Genomic DNA, 23,913 nt, shown 5'->3' with positions numbered 1-23,913 from the left:
CCGCCGCCCCCGCTCCTCACCTAGCTCATGTTTACTTGCCGTAAATTGTCCTGAAGGGACACAGCCACAGATGATTTATGGTGCCAGATATGATTAGATCCCATGTATTTTTACTCAAAGGACACATTTTTTTTTGATTTTTTTTTGCATGTGGCGCCTTAAGTGGGAGACAGTAGTCATTAACGACTGAATAAACAGCGTGTTCCCTACTTATTAAAATATAGCTTCATGTTTCCTCCCCATTACTGTCGCGGAGGCGGCGCCTTGGCAACAGAGGACAACGCCGCTCTGAGAGAAAGTAAAAATATTTATCTAAGAATGTGTAATATGTCTGAACGTCTGTTTTGTTTAAAGGCCGGCGTGTGACAGAAAAGTATGGAATGGAGCTGTTGTGGTAGCTGGATCATTAGCAGATTGTTGACGGACAGCGAGGCGGGTCTGAGGTACTCGCACTAAAACAGCTGTATTAATTCTTCAGCGTCTTGCTTCTGATGTCTTCGTGCCGCTGCGTGTCCTCAGCGCCGTGGGTTTGCACCGACGGACATCAATGTGAAACGCATTTTTTCCTTAATGATCCATTTACGGAGGTTGAGTTTCTTACGGTGCTTATTTCCTGATTATGCGGAGGGTCAGTGTCGGACACAAGGTGCTCTCATGTGGCCACCAGTCTAGTTTGCCAACAGATGATGGAAAACACACCAGTGGGAAAATATTTCAACATAATACTCTCTACTTTATTTCAGGAAAATGAAGTTGTTTTGAAAGTTGGACCGTTCCAACAGAAGCTGGCCCAGTAGAATACTACAGTAGAATACTACAGAAGGATGTGCTCGGTGCAAGGCAGTGTGCATGTAGCACAGTTCACTTCTTTTTATTTTTTCGTATAGCTTTGACCTGTTTGCTCATGAGAGTATTCAGACCTGTTGGTAGAGTTTTGCACACGCTCCCTTTATGTCTTGCAGAGGTTGAACACACACACAGTTCAAGGTTAGTCTCCAATTCAGCTCGGTCCAGCTCACAGATAATTGTCAATAAAATTGATCTTTATTTTTTTTTTTTTCTTACCCCGCTCATATTTTTCCACCCTCCTCCCCTCCGCACATTCATTGACTCCCTCACTCCACTCTCCTTTGCCTCTGTCCTTCTCTTTTCATCTCAAGCCAGATAAGTCTGCCTCGACTGCCAAGAGCACCGAGTATCACTGCTTGCTGTTTTTTTTTTTTTCCAGTTTTTTTTTCCCCTTCCTCCTCCTCTTATGTTCTTCTCACAGTGCACTGAAGCCATGTCGCAATTTCTCAGGGAGTTTTGATGCCTGGATGTCTCCTGTCCGGGTCCATCTCGTCTGAGCTGCAGCGCCGGCCCTATGCGAACTGAACTTCGCTGCCTTGCTGCAGGTCAGCCTTCACGGCCGATTAGTGTCGAAGCGCCACTTTGGTCACAAGTTGTCGGGAGCGCTTATCGTGAAGATCAACAGCGATCAGTCTCGCCGCGGCGCTCCCTTCTCCCTCTCCGAGTCCCTCTACATATCCTCCCTGTTTCTCTCTCCTTTCTGTTTTCTGCCCCTCTCCCCTTTTGGCATTACCACCCTCCCCCTCCATGTTTTTTTTTTTTCTTTCCCCCCCTCAAATCACCATATTTCCATCTATATCTTATCATTGTCATCCTTCCTCCCCCCCCCCCCACCTTCCCCCCATGCTGTGTCTGTCGCTGGATCCGAACTGTCTAAAAGTGTTTTTCCTCCCTAACAACTCCTCAGCACCTCATGAGGTCAACTTAGATGTGATATCATCAGAAGTAAGGACAGTACAGCGTCGTGCTAGGAGAGTCTGACTTAACCCTAAGCTGTTGACGTAACATCAGGTGCAACTTAAATAGAGCAATACGTCCCGTTCCTTTGTGAAGCCCGTTAAGGAGGCTTCGAGAGAAAGAGGCCAGGCTGCCTTACATTTAGTCGTCACGCTATCGTCACGGCTGCTATTTAAGTGTTTCCATAGTAACATGGTATGGATTCTACAATCCAATTATATTTCTGACCACACCTGGCTCGTTTTCTGCATTTCCTCATATATTCATCTTCCTTCTGCCTTTCAAACAGGAAGAGGAATTCTTTAAAATTTCGCATTTGAACAATAAAGTGGTTTTGCACTTTTTTAAGTTGTCAAAAGTCACCTTTCAACCATTTGAACGATGACGAGACGAGTTCTTGACTTCTTCCACTCCTTGTAAAATAAGGGGAAACTATCAATTGGCCTCTAAATCATTTCAACCAATCGGCTCAGAGAGCAGCTACAGTCCGCTTCGATCAACCCCTCACCCAATCTTCCCACACAGTGGCGTGATCTACTTGTCCAGTTTAGCAGACACAGATTCAGTTTGTATGTATATGCTCCCCCCCCCCCCCCTTCTAACCCCTCCATCCGTCCTTCTCTTGGTGTCTCTGTGTGCCGTCAGGCCTCGTCTGTGGCGAGAGCGGAGACGAGTCATGTTTGGCCTGTCAGTGTGGCTGCTAGTGTCAGTATCTGGAGCGGCTGGTTCCTCTGACAGCGCTGGAGGGGCCGCTGGTCCTAGCAGAGTGCAGCCGTCACCCTGTGACACGCTCAGTGTCACCGATCCCCTCCGTCTGGTGACATGGCATCCCCCTCATCCCCCCCCCCCCCCCCCCCCCACCCGCCCCCTAGCCAGTGGCCTTTTCACTGCCACTCCACAGTCAGTCACTCAGTCAGTCACTTACTGCCTCACTGAGGAGTCTTTAGTAGGAGCTGGCCTACATGTGTGTTTGAAGAACTGACCCCAGTGATCCGGAATGAAGCGGCCAACAGCGCTCACAGTTGGTATTCAGTCTTTGCCTTTTAGCATTTTTTTTTAGGAAGAAACTATTGTTAGTAAATGGAGTTAGAATGACTGATGAGTGGATGGATGGATATGTTGATGGCTAGATGGATGAATACATGGATGCATATGGATGGATGGATATATAGATACATGGATAGATAGATAGATGGATAGATAGCCTCTGTGCACAGCAGGACTAAATATGTGTGTGATTTAATCTGGCCTTGGCGAGTGTGCAGCAGTGACAAATGGATGCTCACTGTGAAACCCCCTCATCCAAGAGACAGTATTAGTTTTTGCTTTAATTACCAGCAGCAGTAATGTTTCCTATCCATAACTGTCGGCCTGCTAGAATGCAGCCTGGCAGAGGGGTGAGGGCCTTGTCTCTTCTCTCAGTGGGCCTCCTGTCTCCTCAACCCCCCCAATCCGTCTATCCTCTCCTCCCTCTCCTCCCCTCTCCTCTCTCCCCACCCCCTCTGCGCCCGCCGCATCTTTCATTTCAATATTTCAATATTTATGCCTCATCGGAGAAAGTTCAAAGTCACAGTAAGGAGGCATAACTTTCTCCCGCCTCCCCGCCGACAGCGCAGGACCCTGCCTGGTGGACAGGAGAGGGGAGGCTGGTGATGCCTTCTCCCCCCCCCCCTCCTCCCCTCCGCTGGTCACTGTTGACAGAAAGAGAGGCCAGCGGAGGGGAGTCGGATGCAAAGACGGACAGATGGAACAGAAGTGTAACAGATAAGGGATAATACATCTTACAGTGACACCGAAGGACCTCAGATTGACACTTTATACAGTTACTTTTTAGCTGATGTTTATTATAAATGCTTCTGGAAATATGTGTAAAAGGGAAAAGAGTGGAAAAAAAGCACATGCTTTTTATAATAATTACTGTGCTCCTGCTGAGGTAACGTGTTTTCAACCAGAGCTATCATTACATTCTTCTTTCATTTTAAAAATCTGTATTACATCAAGCTTTATTGGACAATATTTGATATTCAGGTTCAGGCCAGTATCAGTCCATTGGCGTGACACAAGACTGGACACACCCTCGGCAAACGTGAGGTTGCGCAACAAGAGCCCAGGGGCAGCGCCGCGGTCCCGCGGGTTCCCCTGTTGGATCCTGTTATCCGTGTCCGATCCCATGTAACCGTTTTTCCTGTGGGTCCAACTGGCCGTCCCTTGACAAAAATCCCGATCCCGTTTGATTAAATAAAGTCGCTGACAAGTCCGTCCTTTACCATAAAGATCCCTGACAGCCGCCGTCTGGTAATAGATTAGCCTAATTACGGCGTCCCTGAGTTTGGATCACAACGTCACGTCCTCAGCCTGTCGCTCTAATGGCCATTACAGCCGCTGCTCTCCACTCCCCTCCTGTTAATGTAAAGTTGTAAAGAAAAAAGAAGGAAAAAAAAAGGAAAAAGCCAAAAGGAAAAGGTCGTCCTCATTTGCATGCAAGCCTTCATTAGAATATGCGAATATGCTAAGGACCGGAGCCGGCGCTTTGCACGTGCAGGTGATGAATGGCCGGCGCGCCGCAGAATAGGCCCGAGATGGAGGCTTCGTCACCCTCATCTGCATAGCACACTTTATTTACTTATTTATTTATTTATCCATTTACTTTTGAGTGCTCGCTCTCTGTGATACATCTCTCGTCTGTAGGATGTGACTGAGGAGGACCTTTGCAATTTACCCCCCCCACACACACACACACACACACACACACACACACACACACACACACACACACACACACTTCAATGAGACAAGGCTTTATTAAATGGCTGAATGAGATCTTGGAGTTTTCTCAAGGCTTTCTTTGCTCTTGGGGGGAGAAAAAAAAAAGAAGGAAAAAAAAAAAAGAGGAGGAAGTGTTTGTGTGGCTCGCGCTGTAAATCGTTTGTGTTTGTTTACCGCTTTATACGTTTCAGCGATGGCTTAAACAAGGCATTAGAAAAAGGTATGAAGCTGGCATGTTTATCGAGCAGTGATTCAACCTGTGGAGCATCAGAGAGCGTCAGCGGTGGGAGGGAGGCCAGCGAAACCTAGCATGGGGGGGGGGGTTGAGGGGGGGGTTGAGGGCGAGTTTCCAGAAGAGAAAGTCTTCTCCTCACTCTTCTCTGTTGCCGGGGCGGCAGATGGTGGGTGTCAAGACAACGGCAGCAATAGCCAAACAAAGACATCCTTTGTGTGTGTGTGTGTGTGTGTGTGTGTGTGTGTGCGCGTGTGCGTGTGCGTGTGCATACTTTTCCGAGAGGTGTAGAAGTGCGATAGCTTCGAGTAGGAGGCAACGGCATCTATAATAACACTTGAATGGTGCATTGTATAAATTCTTAAGCCGTACTCTCACTCAATCTCCAGGAAGTCCATTGTTTTATTAGACCTGAGACAGCTGACACCTCGCTGAGGAAATACTCTGAAACTTACTCCCGGGCGAGAGAAAGTACTTTTTTTTTCCGATAATGTCAAGATGTCAGATGTCACATTTGCGGTTCGGCTTCCCGTACCCAGAGAGCGCGGACTTCCACTTTGTGCAATCTTTCCTTTCCCCGCCAACAGTTCCGGGTCTTTGAGCCTAATAAGTCATTCTTTGATAGGCTCGCTGAATATTAGATCAGTAGCGCAGCGCTTTATTTTGCGTGCCCTTAGCTGCCCTTCTGCGAGGCGCGGGGATAATGAGAGCGGTATCTGGCCGGCAGACGGGCCTGACATCCCAGCTACGCCCTTCACTCAGCTGGCTGAGGGAAAACGTCAATACGGAGGCCTTATGTTTTATGGATTATCTGCTTTAGCAAAACTACAGTGAGAGAAATACAACTCTCGCTTGTCATGTTGCCTCAGGTCTGCCGCGCTGGAAATTAGAGGCCGTCTTCCTTGTTTGTTTCTTTTCAATTTTCACTCGCTCCGCCATCTCGCTCCTCGGTTTCAACGTCTCAGGCCTGAGCACGGTGACCCGGCGTTCCTCCGTTTTCCACCTCATTTTGAAGAGCCGTAGTTTTGGGTTTTTCGAACATATGTTTGATTTAGAATAGATGCTGCAATGCATCTTCGCTAACACAGTGTCGTGCGTGTCTTGAACAAACTTGTTATTATAAATCTCCTGTGCAAATTAAACACACTCCACGCCTCTGGACTTTCATGTATTTTATTTTTTATTTCCGGGATTTAATTATTTATTTTGATCGCTCTCTCCCTTTCTTTTCTCCGCTCATTCCTTCTTCTTCTTCCCTTTCTTCACCCTCTTCTTCATACATTTAATTTGTTCTCAGAGGACAGGCAGATACAGTGTACAGTAAACAGACTGAATAAATCATGTTTGCGTTTTTTCTTTTCATTCTTTTTTTTTTTGAGGGGGGGTGTCTCAGGGATACTGTTGGTTTATATCCCCAGGAGGCACCGGGGAGGCTTGCTGTTGTAAACGGACCCAAGTGCAGCCCTGTTATCCGCAGTTTAATCTGCCCACTGGGGGCCAGAGAGAGGTCGGGGGGGGGGGGGGGGGGGCTCATCGCGGCTCCTGATCCCCGAAGGAGCACAGAGGGTGCAGAGGTGGGGACGGAGGTGAAGAGCGCAGGCTGGTGGCTTTCCCCTCAATTAGACTCTTTAACAGGAAACGAGGCCCTGCTGGTGTGTTTCTCCTGTTCTAATGACGCCGCGGTCAGCTGGAAAAAAAACCTGGTTACAGTCACACCGATATATCAGTTTGACTGGCTGATTAAAAATATAATGCCGACATCAGCAGTGTTGTCTACCTCCGATGCAACGCAGCAACCTCGCGGACCGCAGACGGTCAGTTTTTACTCTCGCTACACCTTCATAGAAGTCATCGCAGGGCGGAGAGGGAGGAGCCAGCGCAACAGCTTCGGTAGCATCAATGCGTAAAATCTTCAAAATGGAAGCAAACACCTCGTGCCTTCAGGAGCCGGCTCAACGGATTACATCAATACGTCCTTCAGCTGCATCCTGTGATGGTGTGCCGGGTTTCAAAAGTGTTGTCCAACCTGCCAACAATGCTATTCTGGCAGAGTCTTGATGTTTTTATATCATAAATGATTATATGTAATGCTGTTTGTTATGAACACAATATGAAAGCTACTGGGGCATTTCATGCAGCGTGTTAGCTGAAGTTCTGACCTTCAATCCAAACCGTTTCAATACAAGCTTTCAAATGTCTATTCTTAGTAATATTATCAACTTTATAAAGATATTTCCAGGAATGTAAATTACTTTTGCTCAGTGATAGATTTAGTGCCAAAACAAGGTTAATATGAAGTACAAAGAACACAAATAGGCTCTTTTTTTTTAGTCTTCACTCCCCACCCTTCACCTCTTCTCCCAGCATACGACACACACACACACACACACACACACACACACACACACACACACACACACACACACACACACACACACACACTACCTACCTGAGGAGACCTTCTAAACATAAGGAAACCTGCATTACAAATTACTGCACATCATAGAAATTGTGCAGCAAGCTTTTTAAAATACCAGCGCTGCCAGTGAGGCGCTTTGTAATTTATCCCTTCACGGCTGTTAGCTGCGCCGCGCAACGGTGATTTATTTGGTTTAAGAGAAGTTTTGTTTAGAGAGATAATGAGCAGGACTTCTCTTTAATGATTTAACACGGCGCGGTGGAAAGGAGAGAGAGGGGAGGAGGGGGAGAAAGAGGGGAAAAAAAAAAAGCACATATATTTTTCATATCTTTAACTGCACTGCAGAGAGGAAGGGAAGGAGAGAGGGAGATGCATTAGCAAGTGAAGCTAACGCCCTTTAACAACCAGCATTTCTGATTCGTTTTGTTCTAAAATGAGACTCCTTCACCTCCTCACAACGGGCCGGTGTTTTGGGATGTTATATGTATTTCATTTCAAATGTTTCTCAGGACATGTTCAGTCTTCATACCGGATAGTGTTTTCTCTCCTGTATCCATAAAGGCGAATCATATTTGTGCTGATCCCACACAATATGGCGACTAATACAAGTGTGTTTTTTTGGAAAGCGCGATAGTCGTTTGTGTAGCTGTCTGTACCTCCGTTCTTTTTACACCTCTCCTTTCATCTCGACACCAAATCCAGTAGTGTTCCCTCTTGTTCAGCGTTTTCAAGTTTCTCCCCTCGCTTAGGATTCAAATCCCAAATTAAAGCAGTTAATTAGAAAATATAATGATGCTGAGTAGCATAATATGCAAACAGTGCGATGACGCTCAGAGCTGAGGGGGGGGGGGGGGGGGGGGCTCCGCAACACTGGAACTGCCATGAGCGCATAACGATGATGATATCAATAATAGATTACTTCATCAATCGGCGCTCTCTGGAAGATGGAAATGCGCTGTTGGGAAGGGACTGCATTTTTATTTTTCATGATTATTATTATTATTATTTTTCTTCTTCTTCTTCTTCTCCTCCTCCCTTCCTCCCTCCCTTCCCCCGTAGCTTGGAAATGTCTTGTTTCATCTCACATTAGGGTGTGCTCTGCGTAAGTGCAGGTGGAACTTGCTCTCCCTCTAAATGATCCTTTAATGGAACAGTGTGCACTGGAGCTGGGAACTCTATGGGGCGCTGCCACTGTCGATGAGAACTTCGCCTCAATCAATCCGTCAAGGCCCATCACCTGCCTCAGCAGATGATCCAAAAACCCCTTTGGAGAGGCAAAGTGAGCTTTTTATGTACCTCCTCTAAGACTAGAGGACACACGCGCACACACACACACACACACACACACACACACACACACATCATAAGTGAGAGGTGTCTGTTTCATTGAGAGGCTTGACGTTGATCAGTCGTCAGAGAAACGCTTTGCCTCCCTTTTTATTTTTTTTATTTTTTTGTATCAAGATCATCTTAGAATAGATCAAGTGCGTGCTTTGCTCTGGCACAGGCATGAAAAAAAACCTAAATCAATTCGGATGTTTTATTTATTTATTTTGCTGTCCAATATCTGTTACATTATGGGATGTTTCCATAAGCGGATCTCTCAGAAGCCCGAGCAATATTGATGCAAAGTCGCCTCCCGCTTCCCTCAGACAAAGCGACAGCACCGCAAACTGCATTTTGCCTCCGCTCCTCACTCCCTCGTTCACCTTCTCTCCGGCTTATCTGGATGCTCCATCACGATTTCTTTTTCTATTTTTTTTTTTTCTTCATATTCCTTCATTTCACCTTTCTTTCTCTCCTGTGGCTTTTCTTTCTCCATCCTTCCGTCACCATCCATCTCCACATCTGCAAATTTGACACCGCGTTCAGTTCGCCCCATCCGCCGCTACAGGCCCCGCTTGTCGAACATCCATTAAAGTCAGCCTTGTAAACTCAGCAGAAAGCCTGCCTCCTCAGCCCTTATTCTTGATGCCTCCCCGTCCGTCTGTCTGTCTGTCTGTCAGGAAAGCAGTCGCTCTGTCTGTCAATAAATGTCTTATCTTTCGACTTCTTGTTCCTGTCTGTTTATCCGTCTCCCTGACGCGCCGGCAGCTGTCTGGGCTCTCCAGGGCTGCTGTCAGCCAAGTGTTGGTTTCTGTTCTTCTGTCAGTTCACCTGCCTGTCAAAGCTTCTCAGATTAGACTTGTCAACTCACCTGCAGGTTTTTCCGCTTCTCCGGGAAGAGGTTTATGAGAAAACAAACAAGGAAGAAACACGTTGTGTTTACTCAGAGGAGTAAATTAGTTGTGACGTTGACAAAAGTTGTTTCTTATGCGAGGGGGTCTCCCACTTCAACTGTAAGTACAGTTTTGCGGGAGCAATATCCGAAGACATTGACCGAGCTAATGCTTGTGCGGCGTTTCTTCCGTCAATAGATCATTGTCAGATTAGTTGTGACGCCTTTTTTATGAGAATGCGGGACTGACTGTCACACCGGTGACACTCTTCTTGTACATTTTTCTAAATTAAGACCACCTTTCCCATAAATCCTGGTGCTGCTATACGTGAAAGTTGGGTTCAATTAAAGGTGGTGAGGATGATGATATAGACAGAAAGAGGAAGAATTTGGGGAGGAAAACAGAAAAGATGGACACAAAGGGTGGAGGGGGGGGGGGGAGTTGGAAGGGAGCAGAGAAAAAGAAATGTAGCAGAAGAGATGGATGGGAGGAGGTCATATTGAGACGAGTGGTATGAGAAACAGGAGATGGAAGTGACGGGAGATGAAGGGAGCCGAGATGGCGGAGGAGATGGAGGAAGGAGCGTGCGGAGGGGAGCTACCTGCTGCTGATGGCAGTCAGAGTCAGTGAGGGATGGAGGGCGATCCAGCTGTGACATTAAAGCAGCAGGTGGAGGCCATCATTAGGACTGGCACAGGAGGCTGGATGAGCCCACACGCGCTCATTTCTTTGGGGCCCAGCGGACCACTGAAGAGAGAGAGAGAGAGAGTGTGTGTGTGTGTGTGTGTGTGTGTGTGTGTGTGCGCTCCTCTCCTTAAAAAAGAGCTGAAGCACAGTCCCATAACTTCAGAGCTCATTCCCCCCTCCCCTTTTCATCTTTCCCACATGGAATCGCTCTTCTCTTCCTCGCCAGGTTTCGCCGGCTTCGCCCGGCGAGGGTTGAGCGGTTCCTACATCTGGTAGCTCTCTGCTAATGGTTTTTCAGTTACCTTTTAACCAATCGCAATACAGCAGTTTGTTCGATTTCAGCTTCATTTTTCAGCTCATAGCTTTTCCGATGTCGCGGTCACGTTGCGGCGGCGCACAGCAGGCAAAACTGGATGTTCAGTCGTTTTCAAAGGGAAAACGATAAGAAATTGTGCCAACTGTTCACTTTTCTCTTCTACGGCCGTAGTTAGCACCAACTCGCACAGCTGTTTCATTTTTGTTATTCACGCTACCTTTGTCCACCTTGCTGATTTAGTCTTCTGGTAGTTTATTGTCTTTGAGAAAATAAGTTTCGGTAATTCACTCCATTTCCCCAGCGTGAAGATGAGGAACATAATATATAACGCACAGCTGACACAAGTTCTAATGTTGCAGCCATGTCAAAAAAAACCCAAATCTTGGTTGATATAGAACAGATATTGAGTTAACTTTACATTTCCATTGTTCTATACGAGTGTTGGGTTGCTGGACTAAAAGAGCCCTTCTGTTGAATGGTCCTCTACCTGTTCGGAGCTGCTGGGTAAAATAAACAAGGCAACTATATGAGTGAAAATCTCAGACCCTGGAAAAAAAACACCCAGCCGAAAGTAACTCGCGCAAAAGTTGGCAAAGTATGTCACGTCTGACCCGGTATCTTATCCCAGCATGCCTTGTTGTGCGCGGCTCTCGGGAGTGGGCGTGCGCGATCGGAGGGGCGGTGGGCCGCGGTGCGTCTAAGCCGAGCGTCGCTCCGGGCCCTTTCTTAGATCTGCCATCCCTTCCGGACCTGTAAACGGGCCTATCCAGGAACACCATTAGGCAAATGAAGTTGTTTGTATCAAATATTGACATGTTATCTCTTCATCATCGGGCGGCGGGGAGGGAAGAGAGAGAGAAAGATTGTAACTGTGGGTAATTGAGCCGTGTCTCCCCTGCTTATCGGTAAAGCTCCGGCACGTCACGGACCTAACGAGCTGTGGCGCGCCGATTAGTCTGAAGGGAAAGTCGAACGTGAAACACCAGAGTCTCCGTCTTTCTTTTTCCTTTTTCTTTTTTTTTTTTTTTTTTTTTTTCCCCATATCTGCAATGGATATTATGAGCCTCCCTGGAGGGCAGAGGCACAGCCTTATTAGTTCAATTCATGGGGGGGAAGAGAATTGATATGGATGAATGGCATGTTAAAGTATCCCTTTGTTACAATAACCATCAAGGCTGATGGTTCGGGCTGATGATGCAGCCCAAGGCAGCGGGACGACAAGCTGAGGCCTTGACCTGGATGGCAGAGGATGCACACACACCAAGGGCAGGGGGCTGATTACACACTGCCTTAAACAAATGGATTTGCCCCTTTAACATTTAGATATGGGATCTTTCTCTGTGTTAAGTGTGTGTGTGTGTGTGTGTACGCATGAGAGATAGGGTACTTGCGCATGTCTGTTTTTGTGAGTAAAGACTGTCATTTGTCTGAATATGCATCAGTGTGTGTGTGTGTGTGTGTGCGTCCCGCATTTAATCAGAAGTAGTACTTTGGGTGTGTTAGATAATCATATGGGGAATAGCTAATTGTAAATGTAGCGTCGCCACTCTTTGTGTGCATTTTCACTTTTGTGTGTGGCTATTTTTAGTTGTGCGTCTTGTTATTGTGCACCTCTGTGAATATTAACACCCATTTGTGTGTGTGTGTGTGTGTGTGTGTGTGTGTGTGTGTGTGTGTGTGTGTGTGTGTGTGTGTGTGTGTGTGTGTGTGTGTGCGTGTGCGTGCGCGCAGCCTGTGCCAGGTGCCTCCACAGGGCATTACCCATCTTGCACTCTGAGAATAATCCAGTACAAAATGGGCGAGATGAGAATCTCACAACATGCCAGTTTGATTTGTACCCCTTGCTATCAAAGAATGCTAATTAAAATCATATTTTGCATATGTCTTGTCTTTCATGCGCATATGCAAATTGCCCCTGTTGCCTTTCAGCGCTCTGTAATTAGGTTTATGAAGGACAGCTGTAATACATAATTAACAGAAATGTTTGCAAGCTCTCTCTCTCTTTTTTTTTCTTCCTTCTTTCCCCGCGTCTAAACACGACGACTTAAACAAGCGCGCGTGAAGTGCTCCACGGCCGTGCTTCTCCCTCAGATATATTGATTAATTAGTTTGCCCCCTCAGAAATATCTTAATTATGCCGTTTGTTTATTTATAGATGACGCCGTCAGTCAGAGGCGCTTCCTTCCAGTGGGCCAGAAGAAGCATTTTGATCTCGCCATTCTGCCTGATTGGAGAGCACAAGATTTAGTCATGCACTCGCTCCCAGTTTAACTCGGAGGCAACGCTCCGGATGGGTGGATGGATTGAGTTGGAGAGGATTGAGAAAATGCAGAGTGACGACAGCGAGGCGAAAACAGTGGAGCATGTTTGAATATTTATATGGTGGTGTTAGTTAGCGTCGGCCTCAGGGGCCCCGATGACGGACGGGACTCTGGGGCCATGATGGGATGGAGGACACAGCCGTGTGTGTGTGTGTGTGCGCGTGTGTGTGTGTGTGTGTGTGTGTGTGTGTGTGTGTGTGTGTGTGTGTGTGTGTGCGTCCAGACGTTAGATGAGGAGGAGGAGGAGGAGGAGGGGGTAGAGAAGGGCAATAGCTGACATAGCGACATAAATAGTGAAATAATTATGCTTTGGCTTTATGAAAGACTGAGGAGTCAGGAGGAAAGCTTCAGAAAGGCGCAGGCGGGGCTTGCCGGAGAGAAAAGAGAATAATGATCTACTTGGAAGAAACAAAAGTGAAAACCTCCAGAAAAGAAGAAATGGGAGGAGCAACAGTGAGGGGGGGGGGGGGGGGGCTCGAGTGTGTGCGGTGACAGTGCCAAGCACATGACTGTCGGTTCAACTCCCTCGGCCTCTTTCATGTAGCTCCATCCTCGGCTCTCAGATGTGGTCATTGTCTCTCAGATGCACGATAATGGGAAGTGATGGGTGCTAAATGAAAAGGCCAGGGGATGAAAACTGTGCTGAAGCAGCTTGGATGTCAGAGTAGTTAGTCCTGTCATCCGTTCATTATGTTTTCATATGCTGTTTGGGAGACGCGGTAAACTCGGGGCCCTCGACGAAGTCCGGACATTGCGGTTCGCCGTCGAGCCGCGGCGCCCCGCTATTCCTTTTGACTGCGTATGCGTGCAACTGCGTTTGCTGTAGATCCGTGTGCATGCGAGTCCTTTGCACGCGTGTGTAGGTCCGCATACTTGTTTGACACGTTGATGCGCAACATGTGGAACTAGATTCTCACTTCGCCGTCTGACCGAACAAAAGGTGCTCGTAAAACAAACGTTTCTCGAGCTCCACGCTCCTCCTGCGGTGCAAACGTTTTCATATACATTCACGTCCTTGTTTTTCTTTGCTGGTCTGTCATCTATTAGCAGAACAATAGCTTCTCCACCCAAAAAAACCTGTTTATGACCGATTACATTCAAAACTCGATGTCAGATGAGGTTTCCTGGGTAGAGTCTGGGGATGGGTTCTCATGCGACTGTTCGGAAGTGTCTAGCGGTGGGAGAAAACAGGAGTACAAGCAGCAGACGGTGCCTCGTATTCTTAAAGTGAACACGCATCTATACGGGAGGAAAAGTTGGAGCAATAACCAAAACAAGGACACGACTTCTTTGTTTCACAGCTCAAGGTTGGAAGCTTACATCCAGCTGGAGTCTAACTTAAACTGTAGTTCATTCATTTCAGTCCAAATGTTTGCAGAGGCTTCACATCTTCTAGCATTGTGTCCCGTCCTTCTTTTATCATCTTTTGGAAGAATTTCTCAGGAACATATGCACTGAAGTGACGCATTCTTTTGGTTCTTGAAATAGACATCGCGGTTGCAATGAACCCATGCCGAACAAACGCTCTTGTATACTCGCTACGTACGTTAACCCATGTTCTGTGTCTGTGTGTGTGTGTGTGTTTTGTAGATGGGCCTTTGTGATGAAGAAACACCTCAGCACCCACCTGCTGGGAAAACACGGAGTTGGACAGCGTAAAGAGAGGTAAATTAAACACTTTTTAAACCGCATACGGGACGACGTATCTCAGTGTACTTTTCAGTCAAAAGAAGACTCCTCTTATAGAAATCAATTGTAGCTCATTTACAGTCATGGCAAAGAGAATGGGGATTTGGATACGTGTCTTTATCCTAGATCCTGCCTCTCAAGTATTTTAGCTTGTTTTCATGAGACTAAAGCGAGAGACACAGCCTGCGACTAATTCTAGATTTTGGAGGATGACTCCTCCAACCCCTATGGAGGTCTGCAAGCTTTTAAGGGAAAAAAAAGTCACTAGTTACGGCAAATTTCGAGTTAAATATAAACTTGAGATCCTCCCTTTCCCTAATGAGTTAAATGGCTTTCACTCATCCTGTCAGTCTCGCTCTCTTGCTTACATCCCTTCTTTTTTCTGTCAAACTTTATCTGGCTCCCTCCCTCATCTTACTTGCTGCTCTCCCTCTTGAATTAAGGATGAATGATGTTTCTTTTACCATTTTTGTCTGCGTACGTGACTGTGTGTTTCTGTGTATGTGCAATGTCTCCCGCCTGGCCCTGTCTTTCAGAAGCAGAGCCCTGCTGTCAGTGTATGTGCGTTGTGTGTGTGTGTGTGTGTGTGTGTGTGTGTGTGTGTGTGTGTGTGTGTGTGTGAAAAAGAAAGATGAGGAGATGAAGTTGTGAAGCCCCCAAACCCCCACCCTGACAAGCCAAAACGAGACGTTAAACACCTCTCAATCTGTCAAGAGAGCTGCTAAAATAGAAACAGACCCGCTTTTTCATTACTCCGCAACCAAATTGATACTTTTGACAACGTGTGGTATTAGATTTGACAAGTGGCTTCAGATATGGAAGTAAGCAAACCCGACCAGCTGCCTCTCCATCACTCTGACATTATAAACTAAATTCCTACTGTCAGCTGTTCATCTGGATTAGATGGAAACAAATCCTCATATCCTCAACTGCTTCATGTCTGTCTGTGATCCGCAGTTTTTGTTACCGTAACCTTTATTGATCCAGGGAATAAGCCGATACCTCACAGTTATGTAATGTTCACACCCGTGACCTGCCCAGTGCAACCGCAGTTCACCACCTTGTTTAAGAGCAGATTATTAACCGTGGTTAACAACATGTAGGGCCGGGCAACGCGGAGAAAATCTAATGTCACAATATTTTTCACCCAAAAAACTCAATATTGATATCAAAGGGTTGACAGTTCCATCTCAATGTGGGCATGCAGCTCATCTGAGAAGTGCCGTTTCAGCCAAAAATCAGCAAAAGCATTGATTTCAGTTGAATCAACTTTCAGCAGTTGGATTTAACTCACTATAACGGGTAAAAAAAAGTCCCATCTCTAACCGCATCGACCTTCATGAGACCTTTTGCGCTCATTGTGGGGGTTTTTTTGCGATAAAAGGAGGCAACACTAGCAAGGTCACACACGCTCACTCACACACAGGGATGCTAGGCATTAATGAAGCTGTGTTTTTGCTCAGCCATTAAGTATTATGCCTCACAGCATCAAACACACCCATGTTAACTTCCATATAGTTATGTTTCTACGCATAAACACACACTGTCCACTCCCACTCGTCACCATAAGACCATTCTCTCCTGCCGTCGCTCATTCCTTTTTACTGCACTCGTTCATGCACACTTAAACACAGGCCTACTGTGCGCACACACACACACACACACACACACACACACACACACACACACACACACACACACTCCCTTGCATGCACACTTAGAGGGAGGACGGCCACAAGGTTTGTTCTATTTAAACCTGTAAAACACGGTGTCATCATTTTTCTGACAGTCCTGCAGACAGAATTTATCTCATCATTAATTAACCATCATATTTCCAACACAGTGCAGCTTAATTAGCACAAGGTCATTGGGGAAGGCTTATTAAGTGGAACAAATTTGGGCAAATGTAAGAGAGGAGGCAGAGAACGGAGGAGGAGGAAGAAGGAGGAGGAGAGAGAGAGAGAGAGAGAGAGAGAGAGAGAGAGAGAGGTGGGATGACAAAGAGATGAGCAGAGATAAAAGACAGAAGAGGAGGAACGAGAGGAAGTGTGTGTGTCTATGTGTGTACGTGTGGTTTGGTCCGACATGACAGTGCTGGCTCGATGATTGATAACTGCACCGGTCTTGAAAGCCCAGACCTGGAGACTGGGACGGTCGCTGAGGGAGAAAGAGAGAGACAGGGAGAGGGGAAGGATGGGGAAATGTGTGTGTGTGTGTGTGTGTGTGTGTGTGTGTGTGTGTGTGTGTGTGGGGGGGGGGGGGGGGGGGGGTGGTATCTGAACCAGCAACTGGGGACCAGTGAGGGGGGGAGTGGGTTGAGAGGCAATGGGGGTTGCTGGGGGGAGCCAATTGCAAACATATGCTGGCTGGCAGGCGGTGGAGAGATGGATTGCAGTGGGACAGTGTCAGAGAGGCAGTTTCATCACCATCTCTACGGCCCTGTTCACCTGGTATTTTTAGAACACTGGGGAGATCTGTTAGTCAAAGGAAGAGGAGCAGGAGGAGGAGCAGGAGGAGGAAGAGACCTGACTAGCCGTAGGTAACGCCAAGCCTCACTTAGCCAAATCCGTCTCAAGCGCCGAGTTATTTTGGGTGGGTAGTTGTGAGGAAGAGTCCCACCGATTTGGGTTTTAAAAGGCTTACGATTTCTAGTATCACTAGTTCTATTTTATCAGCCTCAACTTTATTGATCCACATGGTGGACTCTGTCCCCGTTTGACCTCTCCTAAGGAGCAAGGGGCCTCAGCTCAACACCCGAGGGCTACATCCTGAAAGAATAACGCACAATGCATTTGGAAGTAAAACAAAAGGCCCCGGTAATACCATGTCTGAACACAAACACAAACACAGGACAGGCCAGGTTCAACGCACACAAGTTATTTAGACCTGATTATTTTCACATGAGGAAATAGGCCTTGTCCATACCTTTTTGTGTAATCCAATCACAGTGTCTCATTACAGTGTAGTGGGCGACGGTGGTCAACAAGGCTAATATTAGCCTCACATATCGTTCTATCTCCAGTGAGGAGGAGGAGGAGGAGGAGGAGGAGGAAGGGGAAGGGGGAATCTGAGGGGAGGACGGGTGAGATGACAGACTCCCAACTATCTGACAGGTTCAGGGTGAGAGAGAGAGAGAGAGAGAGAGCTGAACTGTTAGAAAGTGACACAACTGGGTCTTCGTCTCAGTCACACCACCACTCCTCACTGCAGGCACTCAGCGGAGATGAGGGCTTTTGTCCCTTTTGTCTGCCCGTGTGTGTGCGTGAGTGTGTGTGTGTGTGTGTGTGAGTGTGTGTGTGCGTGCGTGCTCTCTCGTGGCTGTGTTCCGAGGACCCCGTGTCCTCACAAGTTTGCCTAAACCCAGCCGCGTGGCGTCTGATTGTAATGGGCTGCGGTGATCTCAAAAGATTTTCATTGTAACATTTTTGCACCGCAGCTCCGAGTCATAATAAGAGGTTGTCACTTTTGTTATCACCCACTTGTAATGCCACACAGAGTTGAATCATCCCTGTTCCTCAGTGCATTTTCGTCTGAATATATAATCTCCCTTCTTTAGTTAATGGCTGCGCGGGCCTGAGCCGGCCTGGCGGGAAAATGGTTGTACAGTCTCCACGATCTATAAAAGTATTCCCACCAGTTTGATTTTATTGATTGTTATTGAGTGCTGCACGTCAGAAATGCCTTTTTTCCTGCTCAACGGCTGGGGAACAATAGAGTTATCGTGACCGTAAAACAAAAAGAGGACACAGCCCTCGGTTTTCAATGTGCGGTGTTAATTACAGAAGAGAATAGCTGCCCCGCAGGAGGAGCGTGGAATAAATTGTGCATCACTTCTTTTGAGTTACAACCCAAACACTTTCTTATATGACTAAAACGGACTTTGAAATTCTATTTGTAATAAGCGTGCGTGTGTGTGTGTGTGTGTGTGTGTGTGTGTGTGTGTGTGTGGTGTGTGTGTGTGTGTCAAAAGTCTCTTTCATCCCCCAAAAAAGTCACATATTTCACCACATAGTTACATTTTTATTCACTTTTGTCGTAGTTTACCGTTCTAACCTTGTTGTGCGTCTCAGTTTGTCTCCCCCCCCGATGTAACGGCGAGTCTGCCGCCACCTAAACCAACACTTCAATAACGAGGGAGTGGCTTGAGAGGATGATCGACAGCAGCGACCTTGCCTCAATTGCTTGTAATTAGTTCTTTAAAAACGGGGCGCCAAAAGACAACTGACCTGTCTCGCATACCTGTTTTCATAGGTAATTGTTAAAACGCCTGCCATTTTCACGCTTGTAATAATAAACTCCTTGAACTAATACACTCATCACTCTTGAAACAGGAGTGCTGACAACCCAGAAGAAAGATATATTTGTTTAAGTAGGCGGGGGGGGGGGGGGGGCATGATACAAGCAGCTGGAGAGAATGTTGTCAGTGTTTTCGGAGATGTCTAATTGCTAAAATCTGCTCACAGTTTAGTGCGAGTGCAGTTGCTGTTATTTCTGCGGCATTACTGTACGTCTGAGCGAAGTCAGCGGGCGTTAAAATCCCTCGGAAGAAAACAAAACACCAAAAAAAAAAAAAAGGCAGGTGAAAAGGCATGAATGCAGACCCAGAAATAGCTAGCATGATGCACGCAGCGCAGGTGTGATGACTCACAAAGCGAAGGATGGTCAGAGCATCCGTTACGACATGACTGCAGTGAGGAGAGAGGGTGAGTGAGAGGAGATGCTCAGTGTGGATTGAAAGTACCAGTAGTAGAAGCATGTAGATTATGTAAATGTGCTGTATCTTTATTTGTCTTTTAAATTTGTAAATTTCGCTATTTTTAGTCAGCGTTTCTCTCGAGAATTTTGTGTTTGGCATGGTAGATTAAATCAGAAATAACTACTGTGAAATTTTAATTTTAAAAGACGCATCAGCAAACCGATATTCGAGTCAAGCCCAGGTTTACATAATGCACCACGTTTACTTCTACATGTTCACACGGCGGAACAGATACGTATACGTTGCTGCGGTGGGTCGCGTTGCTGTGCCAGGGCCCGAGCTCGGCTGAGCGGGCATCTGGCTTTGCAGCGCCGGTCTCTGGGCTTGCAGCCGCGTCCCAGCATGCCGTGCGGCGCGGCCATATTGCCCCGGCACCGAGGGCCGAGACCATCCGGGCTTGACGCGTGGAGCAGGGGGCGGAAGAGCCCTGCCTGGAGCCAGCGTGGCGGCAATATGGACCACACGGAGCAGGCAGGGGTCAAGTCACACAAAGAAAACCACGAGCCTATATGTGTGTGTGTGTGTGTGTGTGTGTGTGTGTGTGTGTGTGTGTGTGTGTGTGTGTGTGTGTGTGAGGGAGGAAAAAAGAGAGAGAGTTAGCAGTGTGATATGGAGATAAAGAGTAGATAAAGACAACCCCTAATTCATTAGAATAAATCCTTTCCCTTAATTATTGATAATGAATCTGCTCTTTAATCTTTCTCTTTCTTCCTTCCCTTATCTGCCTGTGTCAGCACTTTGTCTCTCTGGCTTGGTGTTTGGGTGGTAAGGCCTAGTTTTTCAGCCACCCAAGGGCAGCAGTCAATAACATCCCGTTCCGCTGCTACTGTAAGCAGGGATGTGATGAGCAGCGCAGAAAAGGGCGGCGGCAAAATATTAACTTGAAAGTAGCCGAGGATATTTGAACTCACTGTGGGATATTCAACTCTCCTTAAATGGTGGAAAAATGGAGTAAAAGAAATCAGTTTTTCTTGTATTCATCCATTAAAAAAAAGCTCCAATCAAAGCTACCGCAGCAACATAGAGTAAACCCGTGTCTGACACTGAAGCAGAATCAATGCAACGCGGACCAGCATACACCAGTGATCAGTACCTTGTAGTAAATGTAGTGCAAAGTCAGCGGACTGATTCTGTGTGCTTGCACTCGTGAAGCTCCATTTCCCAGAGGTCTGTGCAGCGCACGTAGCCCCGGCGCGGCACCGGCGAGGCCTCGGCGACCCCCGGCTCACCTTTTGTGTTTTGCCGGCTCCTCGTTTGAACAGGAGCCAGCGGACAGCGCCTCGCTGTTTACCCTACTCAATATTTCATGGAGAATGAACACTCCCGGAATGAGGGATCGCGTTAATATTGCTGTTAAAATTAAGCGATAATTAAAATTTGTTAGTTTAAAAGCCATTGCAGTCTATAAAAGTTTGATTACTGGAAAATTAGGTGCATTAAGTTTTTATGGGTTGGCCTGCGCTATCGCTTGGGAACGATTTTTATGCACTTGTCATGGGCATATGGTGCAGAATTGTGGGCGTGCGTGTTTGTGGGTGGAGGAGGGTGTGTGTGTGTGTGTGTGTGTGTGTGTGTGTGAGAGAGAGAGGAAAGCATGTTGGTTCTCTAAAAAGCTGACACACTTAAATGCTAAAATCTCTACCTCGCCATTAGCTGAAGCACACCACCACAGCCTGCTAGCAACAACTGTGACAAAATGCCAATTATAAATCTGGGCCTGTGTCTCGGAGCAGAGAGGTCAGAGGTCATCCTAGCTCCTTTACAGCGGTGTTGTTCGGCCAGTGATGTCACGTCAGCGCTCTTATCGACGTGTCGTTGTCGGTCACTCTAACGTCCGGCTCCTCTGCCGCAGGGTGCAGCGGGGTCCCATCGGCTCCTATTACTAATGATAATGTTAGTTGGCCGCTGACAGCTCGTCCCGGAGTTGGAAGCCACTCGTCATGTCAGAGCGACGCGACCTTGGCTCGCCGAATAAATCTGCAGCGGGAGTTCGTCTTCTCACAACAGCGTCTACCTCATCTCGGTAGTGCAGCTCCGACAGTCCCTCCAGCTTTTGAAGTTGTTTTTTTTTTCTCTCTTCTCTTTACCCCCCCCCCCCTTCGAATGATGTCACCCGCCACTGAAACCAAAGTGACATTACTCAACCGGACAAGAACGGAGAATGCGCACAGTTCACCTTCGTATTCATTTCACATCCCGCGGCTCAAAAACCCGGCAGTTAAACAGTGACACAGTTGTGCGGCTAACTGTTGACAGTGGTTGGACATTATGCACAGTGGGACTGTGGGGAAAAAAAAAAAAAAAAAAAACTGGGCTGCTGCCAGCCTGTTTTTCTTTTCTATTGAAACATCAGACTGTCATGGCAGAAATGGATGTTGCCAGGCATCACTAATGAGCCAATTAATCAATGAATTAGCTGAGCAGCGATTAAATTAATGCGAGCTGGACGGGCAAGCGGCAGTCGTGGATATATCCTGGGGAAGGTGATTAACACGCGCAGAACAGGCAGCGATCAACAAGGCCGCTATTAAGTTGGACAACTTCCTGAACTTTTTCTCTTTTCGGCTAAATATAGAACAGCTTAATTCGTTTTATTTTGTGTGGACTAGAGACATATTATCATATTTTCCCATGTGGCCACACTGCATCGCTAAAATGCCGTGGAACTCGAGAGAGAGATTGAGATGTTGTTCTCTTTCTTTTTCTCCTTAATTATTTTTGTCTATAAGTACCATCTTCTGACGACAACCAGCACAAACAAGCAATACTTATACTCTTCCACAGCGTGTATTTTCATCTCATAGGTAAACAATGTGACATAATGTCCACCGTCACCACCATAAGTTAAAACTAATATTCATGGCCCAAACTGACATCAATTACACGACACGGTTAGAACAATGCCCTTAATTTAAAGAATGCTTTCCCAAACATTTCTATTTTTTAGATTACAATATCTATGAAATTAATTATTATTATTTATCAGTAAAAGAAAACTAAATCTTTTAAATCTTATGAATACTAACCCCTCACATACACCAAAACTGTTTTAAAAGATATTTAGAGCTCTGATTCATACCTCATCTCTCTACTTTGGGATCATTTTTGCTCAAATAAATGATGGTAAAACTTGACTTTTCCTCATTTCAATTGTGCCCCCTCAAGAAAAAACTTGCTCGTACTCCAAACTCACTTCTATAAATATTGTCCTCTCATGACTTATTGCAAAAATCAACAGCCGTACATGTGAAGTACGTATCTCCTGGTATCTGATGTGCCTGTGCTGGCTGCTTCTAGCTTCAGGTGTTGGACATCATATGAGGCTGATTCTTCATGGTTCAGGACGGCGGTTCCCTAAGTTAGGTCTGGAGCCCGTGCAGCGGACAGTCTTGAGCAGGCTGTAGGGTTCCTTCAGGGACAGTGAGGAACCGTCTGCATTATAATTCACAGGAAATATCACTCCATTCAGAGAACGCAAAAAAAACTACTCAGGACTCCCACAATCATCTCCTCATGTGCAGTCTAGATAGTTCTACAATTCATCACTTAATCCTTCATAAAAATGTCCCCTCGTATCCCAGAAGGACTGAATGTGTATGCAGTACCCTGGTGGTCCATGAGGCCTTTCATCAGGTCCACCTCAGATACTTTGGGTGGATGTGTGGGTGTTTGCCACGGAGAAATGCGGAACTCATCACAATCAGCTCTGTGTGGGCCGACGGTCCAGCTCCTCATGTCCAAGTCTCAAGCCACCCTCCACAATCTGCTTGAGCCGAGACATTATAGAAAGGGGGGGGGGGTTGGAAGGAGGGGGGGGCTCCCTTGATTATGTGACATCCTCCGGAAGACCGCTGGAGTTGTTTCCTCCATTACTTAGAGAGGGGGGGGGAAAGAGGCCTTTTCACTATTGAGACTGTCACTCTCAATTTGGGCTAACGGTAAGCATGCACAAGGCCTCCTGGATATTCCCCCCCACCTGCTCTCACCCCACTCCCACTCACCGCCCCCCACGCCATCCCACCGTCCCCTCCCCCTGCAGCGGATCGCCGTGGTGACAGTTTGATTAGATCATCAATCGTGGCCGTTAACAGCGGTTTTCCTGAGCACCTGGACCGGCAGGTCACAGCTGGCTCTGAGCTACCGCTGTCCCCCTGACCCAGACGTGTGTGTGTGTGTGTGTGTGTGTGTGTGTGTGTGTGTGTGTGTGTGTGTGTGTGTGTGTGTGTGTGTGTGTGCGTGCATGCGTGTGTTTAAGTATGCTTGCTTTCAATTGTTTTTGGGGTCTGCAAGACCAGCTCTTTGTACTGTATTTGTGGACTTTCAAGTGTGCGTATTTGTGCGTTCCTGTGTGTGTGTGTGTGTGTGTGTGTGTGTGTGTGTCAAACACGGTGGTATTGGTGCGCATGTCTGCACGTTTCCATGCGCAAGCACAGTTGTGTTTGTGCATTTGTCAGCGTGTGCGTGATGTTGAAATGACCCGAGTGCATGATTCAGTTCAATACAAATGAGAAATACATTTCCTCAGGGGGCCTTTAGACCCACCTTGGTGTTTTCTGATGCTTTTTTTCCCTCCGACCTGGAGGTGAAACGCTAATGAACGTTTTAATTCTCTGCCTAGGTTGGTGAGGGGCCTACTTTCTAGAGACGACAGGTGAAAATATAAATGTTTACGCACGCCAAGAGACAGCAAGAAGAATGGAAT

At 46.9% G+C, this 23,913-nt stretch overlaps 1 protein-coding gene across 1 annotated transcript in view; it reads left to right on the top strand.

Moving 5' to 3' along the window:
• Positions 1-23,913, top strand: part of znf407 (zinc finger protein 407) — a 130,088-nt gene that overhangs the window by 45,455 nt on the left and 60,720 nt on the right. Inside the window, 1 exon segment of the mRNA XM_068730046.1 lies at positions 14,357-14,431. Coding sequence (XP_068586147.1) covers positions 14,357-14,431 — 75 coding nt within the window.

This window comes from Cebidichthys violaceus, unplaced genomic scaffold (assembly GCF_023349555.1).
Source record: "Cebidichthys violaceus isolate CVI_PGR_0920_01 unplaced genomic scaffold, fCebVio1.0.p SCAF_49, whole genome shotgun sequence".
Taxonomy (NCBI): domain Eukaryota; kingdom Metazoa; phylum Chordata; class Actinopteri; order Perciformes; family Stichaeidae; genus Cebidichthys; species Cebidichthys violaceus.
This window is presented reverse-complemented; position numbering and strand designations above follow the sequence as displayed.